This window comes from Condylura cristata, unplaced genomic scaffold, assembly GCF_000260355.1.
Source record: "Condylura cristata isolate star-nosed mole 26May11 unplaced genomic scaffold, ConCri1.0 scaffold00007, whole genome shotgun sequence".
Lineage (NCBI taxonomy): Eukaryota > Metazoa > Chordata > Mammalia > Eulipotyphla > Talpidae > Condylura > Condylura cristata.
Window position 1 is genome coordinate 14,276,378 of NW_004567108.1, and position 19,812 is coordinate 14,296,189.

General features: G+C 35.5%; 1 protein-coding gene across 1 annotated transcript in view; it reads right to left on the minus strand.

Moving 5' to 3' along the window:
- Positions 1–19,137, minus strand: part of ZFR (zinc finger RNA binding protein) — a 49,057-nt gene extending 29,920 nt beyond the window's left edge. The window contains exons 1-8 of the mRNA XM_004678407.2: positions 19,124–19,137; positions 17,244–17,526; positions 15,140–15,284; positions 12,726–12,944; positions 8,484–8,731; positions 5,059–5,250; positions 4,330–4,621; positions 2,500–2,693 (exon numbers count right to left, since the gene is read on the minus strand). Of these exons, the coding sequence (XP_004678464.1) occupies positions 2,500–2,693; positions 4,330–4,621; positions 5,059–5,250; positions 8,484–8,731; positions 12,726–12,944; positions 15,140–15,284; positions 17,244–17,526; positions 19,124–19,128 (1,578 nt within the window). The 5' untranslated portion in view covers positions 19,129–19,137. The remainder of the gene's footprint in view (positions 1–2,499; positions 2,694–4,329; positions 4,622–5,058; positions 5,251–8,483; positions 8,732–12,725; positions 12,945–15,139; positions 15,285–17,243; positions 17,527–19,123) is intronic.
- Positions 19,138–19,812: the final 675 nt, after the last annotated feature.

The window sequence follows — 19,812 nt, forward strand, 5'->3', positions numbered from 1 at the left end:
AAAAATTGTTAACTGCAGATGTTATAGTTGAATATTTCATTCACTATCCCTTACCACTTCTCTAATAAAGCAAAGCTATGAACAACCAGAATTTGATTCCTTTGCCTCCCAGGATGTGAGCACTCTAATGCTCTTGTACATTCCTCCTTGCCCAGGACACTTGGAAAAACTGTCTTCCTTGGCCTATTTCCTAGAGACAAGGTCCCAAAGAGAGCTAGTCCTAAAACTTGTAAAGTAATCCAGTTTTGTGATAAAGAAAAAATAAAAACACAAACAAAAACGTAAACCAGTGATACCTCAATTAAAAAATAGTAATCTATTGGTCCTCCCTGGTGGCGCAGCGGGTTAAAGCACAGCACTGAGAATCCAAAGCCGCTTCCACATGAGTTCGATTCCCACCTGCTCCGGAGGTGACCACATGGTGTGGCAGACCTCTCTTGACCCGCCCGCTACTCCCCTCAGCAGTGTACTTCGTCGACCTGCCTGTTCTATTCCCCGCTCTGTCTCTGGTGAAGCCTCTCACCGCCCCTGAGCCTCTGGCCTATACCCCAGTTCTGTATGCACAAATAAATAAATCTTTAAAAAAAAAAAACAAACAGTAATCTATGTCCTCTCTGGTGGCACAACAGGTTAGAATGCAGCACTACAGGCTGGCTGCAGTCGCTTCAGTGCCAGTTTGATCCCCAGCCACGGAGGTGATCCACATGGTGTGGCAGACCTCTCCTGACCCACTCCCACTGCTCCCCTTGGCAGTGTACTTCAGTGATCTGCATGTTCTGTTCCCCACTCTGTGTCTGGTGAAGTCTCTCACTGCCCCTGCACCTCTGACCTGTACCCCATTTCTGTATGCATAATCTTTTTTTTTTTTAAAGTAATCTAAAAAATGACAGAAAGGCATATTTTGGTATACAAATTTTTACATAATTTGAAGATTTTTATATGTAACTTTATGGAAAATCAGTATTAATTTTTTTCTCAGTGCACAACTTAAGGAAGACAAACTGTGCAAACTTTTTATACTAGCACTGAACACAATCTCTGAAATTTAAGATTAAATATCCAGTATCACTAGAGATTAAGAGGCTCTGGCTGTACATTGTTTTAGATAACCAAGTCTTACTAAGAGTTGTAACTTTAAAAGTATTTGGTGACTACTCATAAACTTCAAAATCCATTTATCTACCTTGTACAATGAAGAACACAGTATACGTAATTTATTTTGATGGGGGAAAAGGAACAAGTATATGCCTAAAACCTATTTATTCTATGTAGTATTTTATTTCATTTAATCTTTACAACTTTGTTGGAGAGTATCTCCATTTTAGTGGACACTGAAGTTCAGAGAATTTAGCTATACTAATCCTACTTATCAAGTTTCACTTTCAGTTACACATGGTCAAAAGGGTCTGAAAGTGGGCTTTCCCTGGTGGCACAACAGGTTAAAGCACCCAATATGAAGCTCTCAGAAGCCACTGCAGCCAAGTTTAATCCCCAGCCTGGGAGATGAGCCATATGGCAAGGCAGACCTCTCCTGATCCTCCCGCTGCTCCTCTCAGCAGTGTATTTCAGTAGATCTGCCTGTTGTGTCTCACTCTATCTCTGGTGAATCCTCTCACCCACCACAACTTTGGCCTGTGTCCCAGTTCTATAAGCATAAATAAATAAATATTTAAAAAAGAAATGTCAACATTTAAAAAAAAAGGGGGGGTGTCTGAAAATATTATATGCAAGTGAGTGATTTTGATACAACATTTATGTAACTTCTACTATAGTGAACTGTAATTGTATATTGGTAATGTGTCATTGGGCTAATTTATAAATTAAACTATCATAAGTATTTATGTGTAGGAAAAAAAAACTATATATAGGGTTTGCCATTATATTCAATTTCAGGCATCCACTGGGGGTCTTGGAAAGTATCCCCAGCAGAGGAGGAGGATGTACTTTAAGAACTACAATACACTGAAAGTAAAGAACGCTATACCAATGTATGGCAGTCTTTCTGTCAAAAGCAAATACTTATCATTTTCCTTGATCTTCCCTCATCCCTCCCTTTACTGAGTTTACCTATAAAATAGAAAATTTTCTAACCACTTTGAGAAACCTAATAAACAGGATCTGTTAAATCAGCAAACTTAACTTCACGTAATTGTTCAGAAAAAATACTGGCTCTTTGTCAACGTTTTTGCTGTTCACTATTTCTTACATTCAGAAGAACTGAAGGATACATTAACATGACTGTCTGCCAAATAAATGAAAAATTACTTTCTACCACAGTGATGGTGTTACTATGGAAAGAGGTTAAGTTCACAAAAAATGTGGTTTTACGGAGGCAATTTTATATGGCATTCTTTACACAAAAAACTTTTATTCTAAATGTAAAGTATAACTGAGAAAAAAGATAATTTGATTTAATTTTATATGCAAATTATGCTTGCAGCAAAATGACCATCTTTCCCTCAATCCAATCTCAGAGCAAAGGAACTCTCAAACCAATACCTCCTCCACATAATCATGGCCCACTGGTTGAACATCACTCTGTAAAGCAGCAAGAGATGCAGGTGTGACTGGTTCTGACACTGTGTCTGGTTTTACTTCTGTAATCTGTACAGAAGTAACAGGAGTGTTCTTAACACATTCGGTTCCTTTTAAATCTTCTGTTTTATTCCCTGTTGATTGCAGCTTATTACCACCTAGAAGAGAATAAAGAGTATCATTTTAACATTTTTTGGTGTAAATGTACACAATGGCAAATCTAAATAAAGTTCCTATCTTTCTTACCAATAGTCAAACTGCTGTGATATACATCAGGATTTTGAAGAGCCACATAAGTCACTTGGTTTATTTTTAATCTGTTTCATGAAATACATCTGACTTTTTTCCATTTAAACCTACCAATTTCCAATGATCCTCTCCCTTCCCACTACAGGCTCTCATAACACCAAGAACCTAAAAAGGTAGGATAGTCAAAGCCTAGTTCATTTTTACATCTTAAGTTCTAGCAATGTAATACAATAGTGTATTTGCCTTTGAGGTGCTAACAACTTAAGTGAAGATATTAAGCATATTACAATATGATAAAAGTGCTGCCACAAGTACGGACAGGTTATTGTGGGAAAGGAAAGGAGTCACTAGCTTTAATCTGCTCCAGGAAGAATGGTTTCCCCAAGTATGTGACACCTGAAGGAGTAATGAACTGGCTAGGCAAAAAGGGAATGTAACAGAAGAGAAACACAACAACACTGGAATTCAAAAGGCTGGTAAATTTTAAGAAGACTCAGTAATTCAGTATAAATCACTACCCAAGTAGAGCTAATAGATAGGAGGCAGGGGTCAGACTGTTTCAAAAGGCCTTAGATGAAAATGAAGGAATAGAGTTTTTTTCTACTTGCAAACTATAAGCAGAAAACTAACCATATTTGATACTAAATGCAATATAAGATGAAGTTCACAAGGAAGAGACTTTGAATATCTAAAATCAAGGCAGTGCCTGTAAAGACAAAACCTTTCTATAGAACTACTGCACTAATAATTGCAAAAGGACTAGGTAAATAACTGGAAGGGGCAATAAATAAGCAATGTCACTGAACTTCTGCATGTAAAAAATCAGCTCTTATATGAGACTTTCGTTATACCCTGGGTAAAGGGAATGGTTTAGATGGTAGCCATCTCTACGGTGATTTAAGTGACAACCAGAAAATACGTAAACTATGGCTCTAGAACTGAGGGAGACATTTTGAGTTTGCCTCTTGAAATGAGTGAATAGAGACAAGCGTGAGAATGTGAATTATAGGAAACACGATCATTTAATGAACATGAAAACAGAAGAATAACTAAGATCCAGGAAAGGGGGATATATAGTAAAGATAGATCTTCAACTTTAAAGTATAGTAGCAAATTTTATCAGAAGTCAACGGGATGAAAACTAAAAACTGGTCTCTGAAAACTGGTCACTGGATTTGGCAATGAAGTCTTCATGGATTCTTGAAAGCAGTTTCAGAAAAGGTAGAGTAGACACACTATACACTATAGCAAACTGAGGACTGGGTAGAAAATACAGAAGTAGAAAAAGAAACAGGTGGGGAAATGTTGAGTTCCCCCAAAAAGTCTATGGAAAACAGGTTTGCCTGTATGAATGAAAGGGAGAAGGAAGAAATCAATAAAGAGCTAAATATTTTTTTAAAAAAGGTACAGGATTGAACAAAATCTTGAAGAAAAGAGAAGGATCTGAGTACAATTGCATAAACAGAAGACTAGTCCTAAAGTGGAAGAGAAATATCACTTTGAAAACAAGAGTTAGGAGGAACACAGAGACTCTTTGGTACTTGCCAACAAAGTTTATTTTGGGTGTAGATGTTTTCTTGGCAGCCATATTTGTAGGCACTGCTGACACTTTAGTGTTGGATGTGCTATTAAGAGACGAGCTTCCTGTAGTTGTAAGACCTTTCACTGAAGAAGTTGCAATTGATGAAGTATTCACAGTACAATTGCTTGCTGCAATGCTCGAAGGAGAGGCAGTCGGTTTTGAAGCAGACACAGCTGTTGAAGAAGTGGCTTGGCTAACAACATTTGGTTCTGTTGAAGGAATGGGTTTACCGAGTTTTGTGTGTAATTTAACCACCTACAAAATAAAAACACATTATTTGTAAGGAAACTCAAGAGAGTGCAGGTTTTTGAAAGTGTGTCCTAAAGACATTATAAAGTAAAAATCTTACTGAATTCTCCTTTGTTGTATTTTTGTTATATGAAATACACTGCTGAGTGGAGCAGCAGGCAAGGAAAGAAAGGTCTACCGCACCATTTGGGTCACCTCTCTAGCTGGGGATCAAACTTGTGCTGCAGCAACTCCGGATAGCTTCATAGTGCTGTGCTTTAACCTACTGCGCCACCAGGGAAGGCCCTCACTTTGACGATTTTAAACTATTTGATATGCCCTTTATGTATATTAGCACATAAGCAAGCACTCAAATCTTCAAATTTTGAAGCCACCCTTACTTAAATACTCATTGAAAAAGTAAGAGAGTAAGACAGAAGGGTGTGTGGGAAAAAAACACCTACCTTCTGATGCTTAGCACCACGAATGTGGGCAGCATATGCATCTGCTCCTGTACAAGACACATCACAGAGCTCACAACGTAGCTGATTTTGAGTTCCACGAGTAGAACTGTTGCTGCTGCTGGTATTCTGTGAGGCTTTCAATGCGGCTTCTTTTTTTTTATGTTTCTGTCCTTCTAAATGTTCTTTATAAGTCTGTTTCAAACAAAAAGGATACAATTTGCTTCACTAATTTTCCATTTACATCATTTGGAACAACACAATTCTCAAACCTAACACCCATTTTAAAAGTGGCTGAATAAACGTATATAGAATTCTCTACAGGGATGTGATATTATCTGTGGTTCTCTGTACCACGTTTACCAAGAATACATTTATCTAATAATTTTCTTTCCAAAGCATTTTCACACATAGCCATAGTATCAGTATAAGATAACTGCCATTTCATTTCCAGAACTTACATCTTTATTGTTTACATGCAACTGAATTGAGAACAGAAGGTGATCATTTCACAGAGTATTTGATTATGGGATTAAGCAAGGAAATTATGTATCTGAAAAGAAGTTACTGGTACTAGTAAGTTTGCTGTGTACAAACAAGTATGTTTCCTTATAAAACCAACTTTAACTCAGAATGCATTTTTCCATATACATTCTGAACAAAAGTATTAAAATGAGTGAGTCTAAAATATTTGCATGGGAAAATAGTGTAATATTAGCTATCAAAACAGTAAAATTATATATTAAAGACTCTTAAAAGCAGATAATTGAAAAAAGCAGATTTATTAAATGAGAAGAGGTTAATAAGGATGGCTGGGTGATAAGAAGTGATGATACTATAGTGTTATTGGTACTCTGGTAATGGGTGTGGTATGGTAATATACATCTGAAAAAAATGTAGAACTGTACCTACAAATCATACAGTATTGTAAATTAGTGGGATGCCTTATAAAAAAATAAGACAGTAATAAGGATGACTGGGGAGACTGGTTTTTTTTTTTAGTGGTGTTGAATAGGTCTTCCATACTTTAAAATTGTATTGAAGACTGTTTAATGATTAGCGTAAAATTACATAAATTTCTGAGCCAGAGGAAACTTGACATCAAAAAACAATGATTTTTTTTAACTTTTAAGTAAAAGGACCTTTACCTAAATTGTTATTTTCTGTACAAATAAGGAAAGCTGCTTTGTTTTTGAAAGAAAAGGAAGACCTAAGACCTGGCCATTTGGTTCTTCTTGCATTATTTTCAATGGGCTGAAGTGGTTCTACAATGCAACTTATGCCTCAATTACTTAGGACAAGTCATTACAGAAGTGGGGACATAAGCTCAAGAAGTTACTATCTCTACTTGCTTAAGGTTGCACAACAAATGGTAGTCTGAACTGGATCGTGAAACCCTTAAATCTGAACTGATTTACCTTCTTATGCTCACACAGCACTCAAACTCACACTCTTTTAAAGGATTCCACTGTCAATAGACAAATGTCTTTCACAACTTCACGTTTTCCCTTTCCTCCCCATCCCCAAGCTCATCATCCTTTCTATATTGTTGTCCTTTCCCCTTTTCCTGCCCTCTTAACCTCAGATCCCTCATGGTATTTACAGATGTCTACTGGTCCAATTTACAATCCCAGTTATATTTTCTCTAAGGTTCATTAACACCTGAAGGCACTGCCTCAATGTGCAGGTGTACCCTTAACCTGTTTCTAACAATCTACACTTTGCTCTCCACCAGTGATCAGCCTCACATATACTTATTTATAAATGTGGCTATTGACACATCACTATAGTGATAGGTTCAATTCCTTTATATGGGTATCACACAGTCAACAAACCTTAGTTTCTTATTTGCCACCCTCTAAACAACCCTCTAAATTTTAATCACCACACTGAGTAGTATACACCCCTCAAGTACTAACAGTCTGTTCCTTTCATGTTTAATCTAGGTTGTTACAAACATTACCCAACTTGTCCTCTTCTTAACCAACCATGTATCACAAAGAAACCATTTCCTATTCAAAGCAGGGAGGAAATTTTATGTAACTAGTCATGTATATTAGGATGTTCTCAACAGTTACTCAGGGAAAGCTGGTAATTGAGAAATTTAGCACAAAAAAAGGTAGAACTAATCTAATAAATGAAAAAGAATATACACGGGTAGGACAGGATTTAATTAGAAGAAATTCTGAGAACATTTTAAAAAATATTATCTTCAGATGGTTTCACTTATAAGATGTGGAATATAGAGAAACCAAAGAAAGGGTTGGGAAAAAGACAAAACTTAAACTGACTGTAATCTGAGGCTTTTAGGGGCCAAAAAAGGGGTCCTGAAAGGAAGATATGAGAGGGGAACCGAAGGAAAGGCGTCAAAATGAGGGAGGCAAAAGCACAACAGAATGTGGAGATAGGTCACGGGTGCTTATGGTGGTGGGACTACAGAGGAGGGGAGAAATCAAATACTGTGCAAAAGCAACAATAATGTAAGAAAATAATTGAAAACTTTTTATAAGCCATTTATCTTCCAACTGAACAAACTTACATTAAAAATAAACAAAGTTGGGGAACTGAACTTATTTTGTAAGCAGATTCTATGCCTGAATCACCTATTTCAAAGTATACCAGCCAGGATAAAAACTTTAAAAAGAGGTGGGCGGAGAAACAGCGGTTTTGCATGTTTCTTTGTTATTTTGAAAAAGACACTTGCTCACACCTTTCTTATTCTCAAAATCCCTATTTCTCCATGGGGGAGATTACAGAAATAGTTAACATTCTTTTAAATTACACAAAAGTTGGACTCATCAGAAATAAACTCTAAAAATTATCACAAGAACTTATTTTAAGGGTTTTTATCAATCCAGAAAGAAAATCTCCTTCTCTTTACATGATCTAAAAAACAGTACATCTTTTCTAAAAAATTGCTCTCATCTTTAACGCAAGTTTAAAATTGAATGATTTTCATGGTTATCCTTTTTTTTGATGTTAATTTTTATTTAGGTATGCATGCTCAATATATTCAAAATGGACCTCTAAAAAGCACTAAGGAAATCTTAAGTTGAATTTTGTATAAAGGCCCTACAAAGCAAATTGAAGGTTCTGAAAAGAAATAAATTTGATCTTACATTCATATTCCAATTTAAATTTAGAACCTTTAAATTTTTTTTAAAGGGCATAGTATTCTTACTGGGAAAAAACTCAGTTTCCCAAATTTTCATTTGGGAAATTTTCATTTTATCCATAATCATTTGTACAGCTTTTGTCAAGTCTCAAAACAAATACCTTTCAAATACCTTTAATGCAAAAAAGGCATTAGCTAAAAGTAGAGAAAATGTAAAACCTTTTGTATAGGCATAAGAGTTAGGTTATCAATTATAGACTTAATTAACAAAAGTAACCACTGAAGACTCATGGGGAAAACACAGAACAAGTACCTGTGGTCCAGCACAGCTGATCTTACAAACATCACAATAGTGAATCTGGGGTGGTTTGGGAGGCTGTTTTGGTTTCAGTTGTTTATTTTGGAATGGTGCTTTTTTAGTAAAGGTGGTCCCTGTCCAGGCAGCTGTTGCGGCGGCGGCAGCAGCTGCTGCAGCGGCCTGCTTCTGTTGCTGCTGCTGCTGTTGGTAGTAGGAAGATGCAGCTGAATACACTGCTGCTTCATAACCTGAATAAGATGTACCTTACAAATAGAATCAAACAAAGATTATGTTACATAATTACAAAAAGCTAAGTTAAATGGTATTAATTTAATTAAATCCTATAGTAAACAGATTTAAATGTGGATATTTCAAAAAACCTAGGGGAAAAAAGTCTTACTTACCTTCCTTGTACATAAGTCAGTCAAGTTTACTCACAGATATTAACTAAATATAAACAGAGTGTAAGAATTGTTCCTTGCCTTCAAGAACTAGTTAATTCAGCTGGGAGGATGTAACAGTGTTTGATGAACTCAAGTAGTTACAGAACCTACTAAACATTTCCCTAAACAGAATTCCCCTGAAATACAATGTGGGAAGTATTGAATTTGAGGGGAAAATGAACTAGGATACGAAGACAGGAAAAATTTTTTTTTTATGAGATTTGCAAGAATTTTAAGATCTGGACATGCTTGGAAACTCTAAGAATAAAAAATGAATAAGGAAAACACAAAGAAGACTACCAAGATTTTGAATCCCAATGACTAACTGATGAGCTGCCTTAAAGATAAAAGCAAGGAGTTGATAGAAGTCAGTTTGGAGAGGCAAGGTAAAAAAAAACTTAGTAGAAATTCATGATTTGCAACTGGAGTTTAAATGAAGATACAGGTCAATAGAGAAAAGATTTTGGAATTAAGGATCAAATATATTGATTCTTATCTTTTAATCTGAAAAAGAACTGTTTTCTGGTAAAACCTAGTGGCTTCTATTCAGTTCCATTGTTGAAAGTCTACCATGAACAAATACACAAGCTAGCACTGACATAATATATACACAATCTGTTCATGTTCAGCTATATACAGAGCCCAAAATCTGTGAATTTTAAATGTGACAAAATACCTTTTAATAACAAACCTTCCTCAAAACTGGAAAATCTGTTACCTTCTAAAACTAAGATCTCAAGAAATATGGTAGATTCCCTATAAATTATATTCTAGTAAGATTTATTTTCCTCTGAAGTGGAAATGAGTGAACAAAGAATCACATAAAGTTCAAGAGATTCCTCGTTGTCAGGATGGTAGGCAAGAACTACTTAAAGAAGACTATTTTTGTCTCTCAAATGTAGAATGCTTTAATGAAAAGTAAGTAAGGACTATGACCCACTGACTCCAATGTATCTACGCATTTAAGGAAGAAAATATGTACTAGAAATGTCAGAGTTAAGATGCATGGGAAGCCAGAATCATAGGAATCTGAAACTGAATACATCCAGAAAAGAAAGTACACTAGTTGGGGCAACTTTCATGAAAAGCCTTCCTTGACTTTTAGGTCAGGTTATTAAGTGATATAAATGTTTATAAAGCTGTAAGACATAGTTAAGAGAACAACCAAGTGAAAGTAGGAAAAGGTAGGCAAACATATCAATCAAAACCAGATTTTTAAAATTTAGACAACAATTGATATAGTTGTTCAAAGAAAAACTCTACAAATGAATCAACTACTATTCAGTCCTACCAATGTGCTACATTACCAAAAGGATATAATTTAGCTCAGTCATCAAATGCTTTCCAAATTTACAGGTAAACACATAAACACTTTTAATTTCATTGCTAAAACATCACCATAAAATTGCTGTTGATTAGGACCATATTTATATGAACTCTTTATAATAGACAATTTCCAAATAACTACTTATATACAGAAACTATTAAAGTGTATCTTAAATATCACTTCATGAATTATGTATCAATAAAATAAAAAGTAAAGGCAACAGCCTCCTACAATGCTGGATGGCCAAGACTAGTTTTACTAAGCTGGGAATCCATAATACTCAAGACACAGTGAAATTATCAGGATTGATTTATAAGGCTAGCATTACTATCCTTAACTTTATGGAAAACTGAGGTCACAGATTACAAAGTCTTTAAAACACAAAGTTATTTTAACAACAAAACTTACCGCCAGCTCAATATTTACAAAATTATCACATTTGTTTACATGCAGCTCCAAACAATACAGCTAATTATGGCTTAACTAGTTAAAAAAAATTTAAAATAAAAATACACATTAAAAGGAGGGCTAAGGATTCTGGTATACTGCTAAAAAACGCCTCTGAATCTCTGACTACTAGCAAACAAATCAGGGGGGAAAACTAAGTATAGTCCAATTATGGAAATTAAAAGTTTCACTTAAAAAATACTTTCATGAAAAATGTTTACTATTCAGTATAACTTAAGTACTTGAAGTAAAAAATTTAAATATCCAATATCAAAAATGAAAAAACAACACTGCAGCAATAAATCCATCAGTGACCATTTAGTAGGTACCAATATTTAGAATTCATTTTAGTGAGATAGAAAGAATTGCTGACTATGTTGTAGCTAAGAGAAAACTGCAAAAATAAAAACTCAAATAATAACCTTTCTGGGTAGCAATTTCAAACTGTACTTTCACATATTCTTTAACAGGTATACCCCTTTAATATAACAGTTGCAAAGCTAGCAATTTATCTTAGGGAAACAACTAACAAACACAAATATATCAAACATAGATAAGCCACAGAAGACATTTATGGACACAGATTACTTTATCCAATGTTATTTCTTCTTTTCTCCTAATACAAAAAGTAAATGTTCCCCAATAAAACTTTAAAATACAGTAAATCATATAATAAAATACTACATAGCCATTTAAAAGCCATATATCTCTAAATGTCAATATGGGTTTAAATACCACTGCTATGTAAGAAAACACGGCTCCTTCATGAAATGGTAAGGTGAGGTAGTCAAGTTTATCTAGGCAATGCTGAACAACAGATTCAGGAATAACGATGCCTCCTAATTTCAACTCATTTCTACTTGGTTATACCAGTTAACTTACAAACCTCCCAACGTTCCCTTTCTTAAGATCTTTTTGGACACATATTCTCCCAAGATAACAAGACCTGATACTAGAGCCTACTATACAAGACTACATCATCTCATCTTCTAATAATTACTAAGCTTATATTCCAGACTCAACAAACTATTATTCCAAAACGCTCTACATCTACCTAATTCATCATTATAACTCTAGCACACAGAATGGTGTCGGGTAAGACCTAAAATGCCTCAGAGGAATAGAATAAAAAGGTATTTTAAAAAAATTTAGCAGCTAGGTATCTAACACCCATGCTGCAACCAAATATCTAGAAGTAAGAACTGAGAGTGTCAATAATACACCTTAAGTCCTCCATGAAACAAGATAAAAGGCATTAAGGAACAAATAAAGCAAAACAAACCATACACAACACAATACAGAAAAAGGCTTAAGTGTCTACGAAAAAGTAATGTGTGATTTTAATCACCGCAATACAGCGCACAACCTTAGTTGCAAATTATTAATAATGGGGGACTAAAAAGGTTTTGGTGATTCTACTTCTCCAGGGAAAATGTGATTATTTATTTAGGAATACAAATCTACTCCATTCTGCCAGGAGATATGTGTTACAGAACCATTATCTTATGGATGTTTATAAAGGCTATCCAACTATTTTTAAAATGTCTTACCCTTGGTGTTGAATACTAAACAATGGTCCCTCAAAAGTGGAAATGAATAATCTAATTTATTCCTTACATTTTATTTTACAATTTTTAAAAATACAAACTATAATAGTTTATTTTTACATCATTTTGTGCCTTTTTATTCCCTGCATTTTTAACCTTGAGTTTTCAAGTTCATTTGGGAAAGCTGGAGAGGAAAAGACCCTGTATAACACTAGGAGTTACTGTCTCCAATTGCAATGCTAAGTGCAAGACTCAAAACAAGCTTTCAAATCTCAAAAGCATTCGATATGCTACTAAAATCTCCAGGCTAAAAGAAAGAATACAACTTAGAATATGGCTCATTTGTTATATTATGCACATGCTTATGTTAATATCTATCAGTTAATTAAATTCTTAGTATTGTACTGAACCCATTCTGCAGAAAAATCAAGAGAGTTCCAGTACATCTCTTTCTAATTTATCTTCTCATCTAAGTACAATGTGTTACTCTTACCAGAATAAGTAACTGCTGTGGTACTATATGTAGCACTCTGCGTATAGGATGGCACCACAGTAGCTGCAGCTGCTACTGGCTGTACGGTGGAGGATACAGGATAAATGGAGAAAGTAGTGGTAGCTGGACTTGGTGTGGCTGGTTTTATGGCTGTGACTTGTCGAGTTTGCTGGGCTTGTGTATATTGAGTTGCACCTTGGCTATAACCTGCTTTGGGAGCTAAATTGGAAAGAGACATCAGAAAATTAGAAGGGAAAACCACGGCAATTACTATACCAAATATCCTTAAAAGCTAGAAACAATAGGTACAGACATTATAAACTAAAAATTTGGGGGGTAAGATTCGTATTACTAATTGAATAAAATATAACATCTATATAATTTACTATCATTTTACTGATGCTTTTTACGTATTTCCAAAATGGCCTTTAGTAAATTTTACAATTGAAATGCCAGTATTACTTAAAATAGGTACAAAGTATTCTGTGTGTCTAGGATAGGCCAGTCTATTTGACTGTTATACTTACCAGTGGGAACCAAATAGAACCTCAAATTATGTATTTCAATTCACAATAGAAATTTTATGTCTAAGTACATAAAACTGGTTCATATTCTATTCACATTTTATTGATTTATCATAGTGAACTTCAATCTAATTCTAACACAAGGTTCTACTGACTTAATTCTTCAAAAGTAAGTGAGTAGTTCTTGAAGGGCTACCATTAACTTTCTGTTGCCTCTGATATTATTCTTAAAACAAATGTGTAAGAATCTTATGTACCTTATTATCCATCACTAAATTAATAATTAATCACTTATTAATGATCACTAAAGGATACAACTGTAATTTGAGAAAGGCCCAAATATTAAAAGACAAAATCCACTTTATTCTCAGTTTAAGTTATGGTATCTTAAATACATAGCACATAATAATTTCTAAAAACCTAATATATACATAGAACCACAGAGAGTAACACAGAAGGAAATTGATATAAAGAGCTAAATGTCTTACAAAGGTCATAGTCAAGGTTTTGACTAAAGTCTCTGATTTGTAGCTAATCCTGTATTCTTAAGCACAGTCTAATCCTGCTTGATAATTAACCAGGAAGAACACTGTAAATCACTACACCCATATATATCTTTACAGAGAGGCTATAAGAAAAGCCTGGATCATTATAATTTAAAGTATTTTTAAGACATTTTCAAAGGAACTCACAAAATCTTAGAATTAAAGGTATTCTAGAGAGACCTGGGCAAATTACCTCATTACAAGTAAGAGAATAGAGCTGAAAAGAGGTTGGTCCTTTAAAAATAATAAAGTGGCCCTCCCTGTTAGCACAGTGGGTTTAAAGCACAGCACTAAGAAGCTAAAGCCACTTCAGCATGAGTTCGATCCCCACCCCGGAGGTGACCCACAGGGCACGGCAGACCTCTCCTGAGCTGCCTGCTGCTCCCCGCAGCAGCGTATTTCCTCAGTCGGCCTGTTCTGCTCCCCGTTCTGTCTCTGATGAATCCTCTCACCCACCACACCTCTGGCCTGTACCCTAATTCTGTATACATAAATAAACAAATCTTTTAGAAAATAATAATACTAAAGGAGGGCCCTCTCTGGTGGTCCAATGTGGTAAAGTGCAGCTCTATAAAGCTGTCCGAAGCCACAGTAGCAGAACTTTGCACCCCAGCCTGGAGGTGACCCACATGGAGTGCAGATCTCTCCTGTCCTACCCACTGCTCAGCAGTGTATTTCAATAGATCTGCCTGTTCGGCTCCCCACTATGTCTCTGGTGAATCCTCTTATTCTCCGCACCTCTGGCTTCATACCCCAGTTCTTTTATGCATAAATAAATAAAAATCTTAAAATAAAAATAATAAAGGAGTTGCCTACTTTTCAGAAATCAGAAAACTATTTTTACCTCTATGGAAAACCCAACTTTTCAAAACTATAAATATATAGGATTCTTTGAACATAAAATAGTTCCTATGTTTAAACCAGCATGTATAATGTCCTATCAACCTAGCTGGTAACAAAATCAACTATCAATGATCAGTGAAAGGCAAATTAAAAATATGGGTTCATAAGATCTCCACTCATTAAAAAAGGCAGTCAGCAGTCTGTTATAGACATTTCTGGCAAAGGTAAGTGTTCAGAAGCCATCGCCAGAACTTTTGTATACCTTGTCTCAACAAGGAGGAAAACTCTAAAATGATAACCAGAAATGCAGTAAGTTTCCAGAAGAGAAGGGTATGATTATTGTTTCCATGGCCTTTTCAGTCTTTGGAATTCAAAGGCATTACAACAGAGGAAGATAGGAAGACTTAGCTTGAACCTGCCCTCTCAAGGTGATCTTCATTAAAATACACTGTGAATCATGGTATCAGTAATTTACAATGAAATGTATATAAATAAAACCTACCTGTCTGATAGTATGTTTCAGCAACAGAAGGCTGAGGCTGGGCAGCGGCAGCTACAGCAGCAGCAGTAGCTGTTGGCTGTTGATAGTACTGCTTACTATCATAAGCTACTGCGGGAGCTGTGGATCGCACATATGAGTATGAATCCTAAAGAAAGGAAGTGGGAAAAAAAAATCTTATGAGTTAAGTTATAGGAGAAAAGAAACAACAAACTCATCTTGGGGCCTCCCTGGTGGGCTCAAAGGGTTATGTCTCCACAGCTATTACCAGGCTACAACCTGTGTTCAAACTCTGGCCAGGGAGCTGATCCACATGGCTAAGCAGACCTCTCCTGGCTCATCCACTGCTCCTCATCAGCAGTGTATTTCAGCAGATCTACCTGTTCTGCTCCCCCACTCTTTCTTTGGTGAATTCTCTTACCCCCTGCATCTCTGGCCTACACAAGTTCTTGCACGCATTAAAAAAAAAAGAAAAAAGAAAAAAGAAAAGAAAACTTTAAAAACACACACACAAAAATCTTATTATGTAAAGTGAAATAAAGGGGGGAAAACCAGCTAGGTACTCAGACCTAAGCATAAGAATTAAATTCAGTACAAAGAGGATTTATTTTGGACGTCACCAATTAAGATCAGAATCAGGTTTTCGTACTATAATAAAAGAGATTGCTAATACACTTAAAAATAAATCTGAAATTAAAAATATTATTAAAAAGCTCATGGCAGCTTTGCCTTTAAAGATGAATCCCATAGTAAAGAACACCTTTGTGTTCTAAACTCTGTGATTACTCCTGTTTTCATTTCATTCTTTCTCTTTTATCACTATCAGCATGACAGGAGTTTTTAGAAAGAAGGAATGTGTCTCAGGGACACTGACAGTCAAAGTGATCTGGGTGAATTTTAGCACTGCATAAAAATAAAGAGAGATGGGGAGGTTAAGCAAGTAGAAAGGTTGAAGAAGTAGGCAGGGGTCAAAAAAAAAAAAAAGATGGGCTTTACACACTATTAAATAATCAACTGGATTATGTTCTTTGTTTAGGCATAATGAAACAGTAACAAGTCAAAAGAAATTCCAAGCTTAATAAATTACTAATAGCAATTACAAATATGGCTGGTACATACACTCATACATTGATTTCTTACTTAACAAAAATTCCTAGAAACTTTAGAATTTAAAAAAACTAGACAAAGTCCAGAAGAAAGAAAACCTTAAAAAAAAATCCCAAAAGCAAACAAAAACTGGGTTAAAGGAATTCAGCCCAAGTTTGATTTTCTAAGCAAGTATTAATTTAGTACCACACATAATAATATAAAGGAGAAAAATATCTTTGTGCAACTAGATGAGTAAGACCATAATTCTTGTTACATACTAAGGAACACCAGGACAAATAATCTGCAAGCTACATAATTTCTGTTCTTGATAAATTTCAAGACACTGTAATGTTTGCCCTACATACTTAGGCTCATGACTTTCAAGGCAGACACTGCTTGAATTTTTATTTTTTAAATGTCTTTCAGATGGGTAAATAATGCCACAGTACAAACAATGCACACTTCCCCTTTGTCTTTAATTTTCCTCCCCAGTGGTACAAGGAGTTAAGTCTTTTCACTATGAAGCTATAGGCACCCATGAGGCCTTAGTTCAATCCTTGGCCAGGGGGAGCTGATCCACATGCTACAGCAGACCTCTCCTGCCTCTCCCAACTTTCCCCTCAGCAGTGTATTTCCATTTGCCTGTTTGGCTCCCCACTGTCTCGGTGAATCCTCCACATTTTGGCCTATACCCCAGATCTTGTATGGGTAAATAAAATAATCTTTTAAAAAAGGGGGGGGGGTAAATTAAAACATGTAACCAATAATCAATGTAAATTTCTAAAATGGAGGGTAGATTGGTGGGGAGATCAATATAAAGCTGCAAGGAAAATTAGCATTGGAAATATGCCCCTAAATAACCTAGGAATGAATACGCATTCACTTTGGGAAGGTTTATTTTAGAAGAGGTGTTGTTTTGGAAGACCCAAATTTGAGCAGTACTAGTTTGGACATTTTATCATATACTGAGGCCACTAAACCCTATATCCTAAGGCTACTAAAGCCAATAGTTTCTTACCTGGTAATTTTGTGTAGTAGCTGGCGGTGGCGGTGGCGGTGCTTCTTGCTGCCTCTGGGTATAGCCATAGTCAGTTGCTGTATGTGTGGTGGGATAGCCTCCATAAGCAGCAGCTGTTGCAGCAGCTGCAACAGCTACTGGAGCAGGCCTGGCAACTGCAACTGTGGCGGCTGCTGGTGCATAAGCAGCAGTAACTGTGTGAGCAGCTACTGGAGCCTGATGGACAGTGTAGCTAGCAACTGTGGTTGGATGAGAATAGGCTACACCCGAAGCTGGCTGTTGGCTATATGGTGGAGTAGAGAATAAACATAATACAATTTAACTTTAAAAACTAGTTTAATCAAAAACTTAAATAAAAAGCAGTTTTAAGCAATTAAATCATGAATCACATAATACCAAGTACTTAATAACGCCCTGATCAATTCCACATTTGTTACTGTATAATTTCCATTTCTTAATGTCAATATATTACATAGTCACACATATGATGCTTCAAATCACAGCTTGTATCATAAGGCAGGGATGACAAAATGGGATAAGGAAGAAATGAAAAATAGGTCAAACTAGGAATTTTAAAAAGTAATTGCTTATGGTAAAATCATGTCCTATAGTTAAAAAAAACCTTCTACAAAGAATATTACAAAAAATATTATAGTCTAACGCCAATAAGGTAAAACTACTACTCAGCTGACTTAAGGAATACTTCTGATGCTCCAGGGCAGTGGTTCTCAACTGGAGATTCTGCCACCAGGGGACATTCTGAGCATGTCTGGAAATATTTTGATGTTTAAATTGCAGAGGAGGAAATGGTGATGTGTGCTACTGGCATCTAATGGGGAGAGGCCTGTGATGGTGTTACAGATCCCTATAATGCACAGGGTAGCTACCCACAACAGTGAATTATCCAAAGAATGTCAAAAGTGCTAATGCTGAGAAATTCTGCTCTAGGGTACAAAATGTATAATGGAATAGTATTATTTTTAGAGAAACTTCCAGGTTATAGGCAGCATTCACTATAAACTTTTCTTTAAAAAGTAATCGTGTTACAGGAGATCTAAGTCAAATGATTGCCTAGGTCATAACCATTTAAACCTCAAAGAGGTTAAAAAAAAAAAGATTTCCAAAACCATGTGTCAAATGAATTTGCAGATGAAGTTTTTAATGTTCAATTTAACTTAAAGTGAGAGGATCTGTCATAGAAAACCAAAGGCCTACAGACGTCAGCATATGAAAGGCACATTTGTTGTTCTAGCTTCTCTGAGTAATACACTCACATTTCTACTTGCTATCCTATATCAAGGCAGAAATGCCTCTAAAAAAAAAAAAGGAGAGTCCCAACAGTTATTTAACTGACAGTTTCTAGCTGACCGTAAGTTTTGATACAAACCAACAGTTTAAGAATAGATGAGGGGGAGAGGGAGAAAACTGACATATGTTGAAAGCTGTACTAATTAGAATGTATGACTCAGTTATATTGCAGGGTATTCTTCACTGGTGCACAATACCACAGAAATATGGCACAATTACAATTTGGGGCCATCCTATTTTAACTATATAGTAAGCCCTCATTTTAACATAGTTGATAAGATTCTTGGAAACTGACTTTAAGCAAAATGACGTATAAGGAAGGCAGGTTCTTGAATGTTGTTGTTTTGGTCAATGCAGACCAATTTTTTTCCTCAATGATTAATAAAATGATGCTAGCAAAACATTATTCAAGGACCTGCTATATTATAGAAAACACTGATGATTAGGTATGTCTTGGAGAATCAATGGAGCTTGATTATGGGTATTTCATATAAAAGCAGAGGACGTGGGGCACAATCTACAGAGGTGACTGGGGAAGGTATGATAGCTGCCTTCTAATAGAAGAGACTTACTCCATGCTGCTCCAGAGAACAGAACTAGAACCAATGGATGGAAGGGTGGCAGAATTCAGCCCAATATGAAAAAGAAAAAAAAACAAAAACTTAGAACAGAGTCCAAAAAAACTCTTAAAATTTCTATTTGGATGAGGGTTTCCATATTTTGATATTAAAATCAGCTAAATTTTCTACATATATGCCAATTACAACATAAGAAAAGGAAATTTAAACTAACAGTGGAAGACTGGTTTGGGATTGACATTTTCTATGGATAATTCCACATCCCTAAAAAAAAAAAATTACTAATAACAATATCATTCTTCAAAGTTCCTAGAAATGAGAAAAATATATTTACAATGTAACTATACAAGTCCTGTGTACTTTTATTTAACATTTACTAACAGTAAGATTTTACACATTCAACACTACACTGCGTAAAAGGGGTTTTGCTTAAATAAAACTTCATCAATCTTGGATTCCTATATAATTTTCACTGCTCTTTATTAAATACCTGTGCATATATTTTTGTTCTAAAGCTTAGCATACTGAACAAAAGTTTGGAATAGAATAGGAATGCCAAGTAACTAAGAGGTAATTTGACTTGCACAGCCTCTGAACTTAATCTTAAAAGGTCGTGTGATGCAGGAATGGGTGACAATATGTTCTGGTTTATGCCTACAGGTCCAGCATAATTATCAATGCTA